The sequence below is a fragment of the Pelodiscus sinensis genome, chromosome 4 (assembly GCF_052426305.1).
Source record: "Pelodiscus sinensis isolate ZL-2025 chromosome 4, ASM5242630v1, whole genome shotgun sequence".
Taxonomy (NCBI): domain Eukaryota; kingdom Metazoa; phylum Chordata; order Testudines; family Trionychidae; genus Pelodiscus; species Pelodiscus sinensis.
Genome location: NC_143055.1, coordinates 117,783,159 through 117,792,612, shown reverse-complemented (window position 1 = coordinate 117,792,612; position 9,454 = coordinate 117,783,159). Strand labels below are relative to the sequence as shown.

General features: G+C 51.6%; 1 protein-coding gene across 1 annotated transcript; it reads left to right on the top strand.

The window, feature by feature from the left end:
* The first annotated feature begins 3,733 nt into the window (after positions 1–3,733).
* On the top strand, positions 3,734–6,159 carry ATOH1 (atonal bHLH transcription factor 1). Its single transcript, XM_075929153.2, has one exon. It carries the CDS (start codon positions 3,948–3,950, stop codon positions 4,851–4,853), a length of 906 nt encoding a protein of 301 aa, XP_075785268.1. The 5' UTR covers positions 3,734–3,947; the 3' UTR covers positions 4,854–6,159.
* The last annotated feature ends 3,295 nt before the right edge of the window (positions 6,160–9,454 follow it).

Below are 9,454 nucleotides of genomic sequence, written 5' to 3'. Positions count from 1 at the left end.
ACAGAGGCAGCTTCTACTCCCAACCCCATCCCTGAACCGCCCTCCTTCCCCATTCCAGGTTTTTTTCCCCCTAGTTGCTCCCCCATAAAAATGCAGGACTGTGTAGCACTTTAAAGACTAAGAAGATGGTTTATTAGATGATGAGCTTTCGTGGGCCAGACTCACTTCCTCAGATCAAATAGTGGAAGAAAATAGTCACAACCATATATACCAAAGTATACAATTAAAAAAATGAACACATATGAAAAGGACAAATCACATTTCAGAAAAGGATACAATTAAAAAAAAGAACACATATGAAAAGGACAAATATGTGTTCATTTTTTTTAAATTTTATCCTTTTCTGAAATGTGATTTGTCCTTTTCATATGTGTTCATTATTTTTAATTGTATCCTTTGGTATATATGGTTGTGACTATTTTCTTCCACTATTTGATCTGAGGAAGTGGGTCTGGCCCACGAAAGCTCATCATCTAATAAACCATCTTGTTAGTCTTTACAGTGCTACACAGTCCTGCATTTTGCTTCAGCTACACCAGACTAACATGGCTACATTTCTATTACTATTCCCCATAAAAAGGCTTTTATTTTATCAGGGCAGGGAAGGTGGGAAGGGAGGACAGAGGAAGGAGACACCAAGGGAATGCAAGGGCCTCTTGTGGAGAGGCACAGGAGCCAGTCTCTCAGCTGGCATTAGACAAAAACTCTCCCTCAAGGCCTCCCTGGTGAGCACAGCCACTTGATGTGCTCTCCTGATGGTACTGGTGCATGGCTGCTCATGTGCCTGGCCAGCTGTTCAACCTTTACACCTCCACCCTAGCAGAAAAGTCTCCCCCTTTGCTCTCTCAAAGGTGTGGAGCACATAGAAGGCTGCCACCAAAAGGGGATGTTGTGCTTGCTGAGGTCCAGATGGGTGAGGAGACTCAGAACCTCCCCTACTAGCAGCCAAATGTGCATTCCACCATGTGAGGTCTGCTCAGCCTGGCACTGAAGTGCTCCTTACTGGGTTCCAGGCTGTCATGAGTAAGGGATAGGCTGTATTACCCAGGATGCACATGGGCATGACCACCTCCTCAACTTTCATGCTGCATTCAGGGGAAAAAGTGCCAGTGTGAATCTTTTAGAAGAGGCATGAGTTCTGGAAGATGTGGGTGTCATGTACCTTCCTCAACCAGCTGACATTGATAGCAGTGAAGCATCCCTTATGGCCCATGAGGGCCTACAGCACTATAGAAAAGTACTTCATCCTGTGTATGTAGTCTGAGGCATGGTGGTTTGGGGCCAGGATGGGGATGTGAGTACTGTCTGACCCCCTCTCCCCACCCCAACACACAGCAGTTGGGAAAGGCCATGGAAGCAAAGACATCGATGATGTTGTTCATGTTCCCCAGAGTGATGACCCTCCATAGCAGCATGTGGTTTATGGCTTTGGCTACTTGTATAAGCATGGCCCTGACTGTGGATTTCCCCACACCAAGCTGATTCCTGATGGAGTGGTAGCTCTCCAACATGGCTTGCATGGGTGTTGGTGATGCACTTCTGCATGGGGATGGCAGGCTGCAGCCATGAGTCCTGTCACCTGAGGGTAGGGGCAAGGTACTCGCAGAGCTCCAGGAAGGTGGCCTTCCACATGCAGCAGTTCTTGAGCCATTGCTGGTCATCCCATCTCTGCAGGATGATGCTGTCCCACCAAACCAAGCTCATCTCCCTCTATGAGAAGTGGTATTTGACAGTGCCCAGGGATTGGGAGGCAGAAGCAGAAGCACCAGGACCTGGATGAAGAGGTTCTCAGGTTCAGGCTGGTCATTGTCCTGCTGGAGCAGCATGTGGACAGTCTGCATGAAGTGCACCGTGAGGCGCAGCATGAGGCCCAGAAGCCTGGCACTGCTTTGCAACAGCTCTGGTTCCATGTTGTAAGTCCTGTGGCATCTTCAAGGGTAACCAGAGCACATTGTGTCCATCTGGCGTCCTGCAAGGAGGGGGAGACAGTGGAGGAATGGCGGTGAGATGCAGCAGTAGAGCGGAGCCCCTGAAAGCATACGTCTCAGCTTGCCTGACCAAGTAGCCACAGGAGGGCTGTGTCTAGACTGGCAAGTTTTCCCGCGAAATCAGATGATTTTGCGGGAAAAACTTGCCAGCTGTCTACACTGGCCGTTTGAATTTCCACAAGAACACTGACGATCTCATGTAAGATCGTCAGTGTTCTTGCGGAAATACTATGCTGCTCCCATTCGGGCAAAAGTCTTTTTCCAAAAGACTTTTGTGCAAAAGGGCCAGTGTAGACAGCAGAGTACTGTTTTCCGCAAAAAAGCCCCGATCGCAAAAACGGTGATCAGGGCTTTTTTGCGGAAAACCGCGTCTAGATTGGCCACGGACGCTTGTCTGCAAAAAGTGCTTTTGCGCAAAAGCATCCGTCCCAATCTAGACGCTCTTTTCCGCAAATGCTTTTAACGGAAAATTTTTCCGTTAAAAGCATTTACGGAAAATCATGCCACTGCAGACGAAGCCGAAGTGTCTGCCTTTCTCGTACCCTCCCCAGAGTGCTTTTGGGGGCTCCAACTCCTACTTGCTGTTGAGGATTAAGTGCCTCTCCTCAGTGTGCTGTCGATAATGGTGCTCTGAGAAGCAATTATTGGGGTGGAGGGGGAAAGAAGAGGGAGAGGTGAGGAAACTGCTTTCTCGGTGCTGGCAGCAGTGGCGATGGTTGTGTGCGTCTGATGCAGCCAGCGGCATTGGTCTGTTGGCGGAGTCAGCCTCCCTCTAGCCGTGGTGAGGGCGAGGAGCCGGCGTCTAAGGGGAAGGTTCAAAGGGGCTGTGGCTGGGGAGGGCCGGCGGCCCTGGAGAACTAGTGGAAAGCGGCCCAGGCTCACCGCTGCCGTGCGACAGGCAGTAGAGGGAGAAGCCCGCAACGCCCCATGTCACGCTGAGGAGCCGGGTTTGGCGCGGCCAGGCGGAGCCGCTCCGTGCTTCTGACTGGGGCTCGGGCCGGTGTAGAGAAGTTAGTGTTTCGGTCGCTGCACCGGCAGCGCAGGGCGCGCAAAGCCGGGAACCAGGCGCAGCTGGGTCTAGCTGGGCTTTTTTTTTTTATTGCACCGACGGGGCGGGGCGCGGAGGACGCGCTTTTGGCCTCAGGCCAGCGGCTTTGCAAGTCCCGCTCGCCAGGCCTTTCGGTTCCCCCTGGGCTCGAGCTGACGTGCGGCTGCACCGCGGGCATACCTGCTCCCCAGGTGAAACGCGCCTGCCTCGCTCACTGGCTCGCTGCCGCTGGCTCCCCCGGGCCCCGCAGCCAAGGCGAGCCGCGTGCCTCCCTCTCCCACCCAACAGCGGGGCGCACCCCTCGCCTCGGGCGGTGCAACTCCCCTCCGCACCCAACGCACAGAGGGCAGCGCTCGCTCGCTCCCTTGCACGCACTCTCGCTCCTCCCCTCGTCCTTCCCCCCCCCCCCCCCCCTGCAGCGCACTCCTGCTGCTTGTCACGCTGGCAGTGACACCTCGCAGCCCACCCGCGTGGGAGGGGAAGGGGGAGTATCGGTGTCTAGGTCCCGTCCCCGGAGTCTCCTCTGCAACTTCTCTCCGCCGGTGCGGGCCAAGCCCCTCCTGCCATTGGCTCCCAGCACGCGCCAGCCCCGCGCGCGCCATTGGCTGAGGCGCCACGCGACCGGCGCGAGGAGGGCGGGAGGCAGAGGGTGGGGCGGGAGGCAGGCGGGGGGGGACCCCGGCGCGTGCCGCTTTTTAAAGGGGGCGCAGCGCCGCCCGCAACCGGAGAAGGCTGGTTGCACGCGAGCGGTGTGTGCGCGCGCGAGGTCCCGGGAGCCAGGGTGTAAGTGGGAGGAGGCGGAGGGGCGCGTGCGGCCGAACTCGCCAGGGCTGCTCTGCCCCGGCTCGCGCTTCCCGCTTCCCACCTCCCCCTCCCTCTCGCCCGCCCGCCCCTCTACGGTCCGCGGCGCGATGAGCCACCTGCGGGCGGCCGCCGCCGAGTGGGTGGAAGGCGGCAGAGACTTGGGGGCCCAGCAGCTGGAGCAAACTCTGCTGGGGCAGGAGCATCCCGGCTGCGGTTTCCCCCCCGCCTGGCTGGGCATGTGCTGCCCGGCACGCGTCCCCGCCGCCGCCTCCCCCAGATACCTGCTGCCCGGCGCAGCAGCGGAGCAGGAGGAGGAGGAGCCGCTGGAGGCGGGGGGAGCCGAGCAGCACCTGAGCGGCTGCGGCAGCAGGAGCGGCCCCTCGGGGAAGCTGTGCAAGCTGCCAGGGGGCGTCCCGTCGGCGGAGGGGGTGTCGGGCTGCGGCAGGCAGCGCGCTCAGTCCGGGGGGCTGCGGCAGCAGGTGAGCGGCGTGCAGAAGCAGCGGCGGCTGGCGGCCAATGCCCGGGAACGGCGGCGGATGCACGGGCTGAACCACGCCTTCGACCAGCTGCGCAATGTCATCCCCTCCTTCAACAACGACAAGAAGCTGTCCAAGTACGAGACCCTCCAGATGGCGCAGATCTACATTAGCGCGCTGGCCGAGCTGCTGCACAGCCCCGCTGCGCCCGCCGACAGCCCGGGCAAGGGCGAGCACCGCGCGCCGCCCCACGAGCCGGCCGGAGCTGCAGGGCAGGGGCAGCAGCAGAGACCCTCGCCCCCCAGCCACTGCAGAACTCGCTTCCCCCAGCAGCCGGCTGCGGGGGGCTACTCGGTGCCCCTGGACCCTCTGCACTTCTCCTCCTTCCAGGAGAGCGCCTTGATGCCACAGAAAGGCCCCTCGCCGGCCCTCCTCGGGCAGCAGCAGGAGAGGAGCAAACCATCGCCCAGGTCCCACAGGAGCGATGGGGAGTTCTCGCCCCGCTCCCACTACAGTGACTCTGATGAGGCCAGCTAGAGGGGGAGCGCAGCAGCATCACGGGGGCGACAGGGGCAAAGCCACAACCCAGAGCTGTCCCAGTTTGCCAGGGCCCAGGCTGGGACGGGGGGAGAGGCGCTGTGACCGCTGAAAACTTTGCCATCTACCTTGCTACCGCTGTCCAACAGCCTTTTGTGGTCGAGTTTCAAATAGCATCAGTTCCTTTAGTTTATGAATCTCCAGCCCTCTCCCATCGGTGTACTCTTGTTATTTTGTGACTGACTGTCCCGAATGTCTACCCCATCCCGATCCCACTTCTTAGCACAGAGGTTATAATCTCTCTGTCCCCTCTCCCCCCCAACACTCTGCTTTGTAGTCCGGAACTTCACTTGCATTGCTTGCAAATAGCAAATGCACCATGAGCCTTGCTCTAGTTACCACTGGCACCCTCCTGTCTCTGCACAGATACTTACACAAAAGTCTTCCGAGATGCCGGTCTTGTATTTGAGTTTTATTATTATGGAAACAAAAAAATGTAAATAACATTCTCCTATGCTGTAAATCCCAGAGAAAACGCGATTTTTTTAAACGTCCCTAGTTGATGTTGGCATCTTTTCGGGAAACTTGGCGCAAGCACTTTATCAGCGGCTGGAGACGCGGCTTCAAGAGGAAAGCAACTAACTGCCAATTGGAGACCATTATTTAATATAGCTACTTATAGTCTGAGCTCTTAAAGTGTCAACGTTTTATGTGAATTTTATTTTGATTTTGTGATATTAGAAAACTTATTTATTACGGAGTGTTTGCTACTTTTCTGCTTTCATCTTTTTTAACTTTTCTACAAGAACCGTTTGTTGTTGTTTTTAATTTAGCAAAGCCAGCTGCCATTGTTTTCTGTAATTTTTTAGATCAAATAAATATGGGGAAAGATTGGTTGGATTATTTTTCAGAAGCCATAATAAAAATATATGGAACACTTGTTTTTGAAAATGAGTATTGATATCTTTTAAAAGGCAATTACTGAATATATTCTCATATATCACCATCAGATGGTTGGGTGTATCTGATTTATGGCGGGCAGATCTAGATTATATCGGAATTTACACCACCTTTGGTTTCGATGTTTTGTAATTTGCACCTGCATGTGGCAAATAAGCAAAAACATGATTTTTAGCCATGCCACAAAAGTATAGGTGAACGGTATTAATCACTATCGTAACAATAGTCTTTTTATCAATGCTTTTCTAACCTATTCCTGATTTTTAACAGGTAACAATCTTCCTCTTTTAGTAAGAAAGAGAAGGTTTGTCCTGGCACTAAATTCCCAGTGAAACAGGACTTTTGCCTGAGTTAACTGTCGGATCAGACCCCCAAATAGCGTCTAGCTCCCCTTGAAGTTAATTATTCAAATCCCGTTCTGATACACCGATGTAACTGAAAACAACAAAATTGGCATAACAGCAAAACTCCCGTTGGTTTCAATGGGAACGGGATTGAGCGCATTGTCTCGGAGCAGTTGCCCTGATGAGCCATGGCCAAAGCATAGCTGGGTCCCGTGTAACCATGCTTGTGGCATGAGAAGGGAGAAAAGCCGCATAATGCCCCCTGAGCTACAGGGAATCTGAAAAACCGGGAACTCATGGGCGTTCGGGCAGCCGCGTGCACTACTTACAAAGATGAACAGACTCGCAAAAATGATTCCCAAGGGCGGGGGCACAAGCGCTGCACGGGTAGCTTTCCCGTCTTTCGCCAAGATCTGTGACTAGCTATGAAGTGGCTCGCCCCGGTGGCCGTGACTGAGGCAAAGGGAGTTCAATAAAACGGAGCTTGCGGTTTCTTTTAGCAAATGTAGAAACAAGCGCTAAAAGAAGCGGCATAATCGCTTCTGGGCATAAAATAGAGAGCGTGCGTCGGTGGAACAGGAACACCGGAGTAATTCCTTCCCTTAGGCTGGAATTTTCAAAATAAAACTTCTTCGGGTATCTCATTTCTTCCCAAACTGTTTAACGTGCATAAAAATGAGTGTCCTGAAAGCCTTAAAAGGTATCTAACTATTGATGAAATTTGTACCTGTCTCCCACAGGTATTTTGTTTACATCACATAAAACCGGTTGGGCCGTGGCTCATGTCTTTTAGCGAATTACCCGGTAGATTGGAAACGATTTTTTTTTCCTTTGGCGTCCTATTAATATAGCTGCGTCTTTGAGTAAGGTGCCTCCCTGTAATGCAGACCGAAATGAGCTATGAATGCGACTCTCCGAAAAGCTCAACTTTAAAATCAAGTTCGAGGTTTAGAAATAAAGCTAGCTCCTGGGACCTGTGTGTCAGCCTCGGTTTTGAGAAGTGCAAGTCTCCCATCGCTCTCCACGATACAGGGAGAGAGTCTATTACTTTGTCTTCTGGGGTCAGATTCCTGAGACACTGGCCCAAATCCTGCTCGCCTTTCCCCAGTGAGCCGTGCCCCAACGTCAGTGGGACTGTTCACCACGGGAAAGGAGAGCAGGATTTGACCCACCGTCTTTAACCAAAGCGTGGAAAGGCGCATAAGGTTTATCCTTATCCGAAGGCAAAACTTCCGTCGAACGCAGGCACCAGAGACTGAACTCAACAGGAGTTTTGCCTGAGCAAAGACTATGAACCGGAGCCGGCCTCTGTCTACCTCGGCTTGCTCTTTCTCGACTGCCTGATTTTTTTGCTTTCAGCAGGTGAAACCTCACCTAGGTCTAACTGACAATCAGTTAAAAAATTGCTGCGGTGGGTGCGCCGATAGCAAGCAGACTGCACGAAGCAGGTGATCGTGACGCGTTCCAGTAAAGAAACAATGCACCTGTCCCCTTGATAACCTTTTGCACTGCCGGGTTTGCTGCGCTGCAGATAAACATCTTCGGGTGGCTTAAACGAATCAAGTCGCTGCTTCCACACTGACGCCTCAACCGCTGGGGATATATTTACCAACCTGGGTAGGGTGAAAAGTTCATCAGTAGGGTCATTTCACTTTCAACTTTTATAACTCCGCTTATTTCTAAAATATTGAGATTTTATAGTAGTTAACAGGCAGCAAGCATCTTGTCCTGAAAGGCAAACTCTTAAGCTAATTGTGCTGTGCACAGAGCTGGCACAGAAAAATAACTCCGACTAAGTGCTTTAAACAGTAAGATGACTCTCTTTTTTTTAAAGTTCACCTATAGTGAATGAAGTGAGCCAGGGGATTAGCGTTGTGGTATATTATCAGTGTAATGTAACTGTCCTAGCTATGTCTCCGTCATGCGCATATTGTTGTGTTTGCGAGAAGGAAACGACAAGGGGAAACTATTTTACATTTTTGGAAGGATTGTTCGTACTTCAGCCAAACAATTTATGGTGTGACTCTCTAGATCTGACGCGCACGCTATTTGTGAGTGCAGACTGATTTGAAAAGCATATATAAAATCATCCACGCTAGAAGGACATGTTTTAGCTATTGACAGTTTAACACGCTGAATGGTATAGCTGACCTTCACATCTATCGTTGGGAATTCAGGGTTGGGGGTTTTTTATAGGCACTTCTTTGAAAGCGATACATAGACACATTTCCATTTTAAGGTTCTGCCTCAGAGTTTGCATAACAAATGTTTGGCAGCCCACACTCTTACACTCCATTAACAAGCTGTAACATATAGCTGCAGGTTGCTATAATCTCATTAATATTTTGGAAACTTGAATATTGAGTATTCAGCCTGCTCATTCCCCATATGCCAGACCACTCCCGCTATGCTGACTGGTTCCTTTCTCTCCATTATTAGCAATTAGCTTCTACCTTCCAAAGTCAGATCCAAGTATCCAAGATACTAGCAAAGGAATCAACTATGTGTTGCAAGCTAAGCGTGCTTAATATCTCCCAAACAAACAAAGAGACAACATTGCTTTAAGTAATGAAGATGGATAAATCGCTTTATTGGCAGTGTTTGTTCTACACGCACTAATACAAACTTCAAACCACACACGCTACATCCCCTCTTGAAGCAGATCCGTATGAACTGTTTGAGTGCTCCTAGTATTTTTAACTTATTTTATCTCCACTGGCAAGGCAGAAGCGTATTAGACGAGCGTCGAAATTTGGCTGAACTCTTAAGTATCTCCCAGCGTGAAATACGATGTGTTTCTGTTTGGGAGGGGGATGAATCCTTTGTGTGAGAGTCCGACTGACTTGTGCATGTGCCATTCGTTTATATTTGGCTAATAAGTTGGTTTATTGGTTTAGCCTCTGTTTTAGAACTACACAGGGTCACTGGCCTCCAGCCCGACCGTGGGAAATTCCAAAAGGCAGCCTGCTCTCGTGGGTTTCGTGTGGAGTGGTGGTGGTTGTGCTGTCATTTCAGGCTGAGTATTTTGGGACCGATTTTGAACTTTTGTTTCTTGACGGAAACGCGATCAAGTCCCGCGTTGTGTTTCCCTCAGACTCTCGTTCGAAGTTTATAGTACGCGGTTAAATGCTTACTGCCCGATTATGTAATATTGGAAAGCAGACGCATCTCTGTGCGGGTGGTGGGGTTTAAAACAAACCTCCTGCCCCCCGCCCTTCCGCAGAACACACGTATGAGAGAAAGTAAAAGCAGTGGGGTGTCCCAGCCCCGATTTACTGCTGCCTGGCAGTGGCTGGC

Coding starts and splice junctions, on each gene's coding strand:
- ATOH1 (XM_075929153.2), top strand. CDS start 3,948: ATGAGCCACCTGCGGGCGGCCGCCGCCGAGTGGGTGGAAGGCGGCAGA.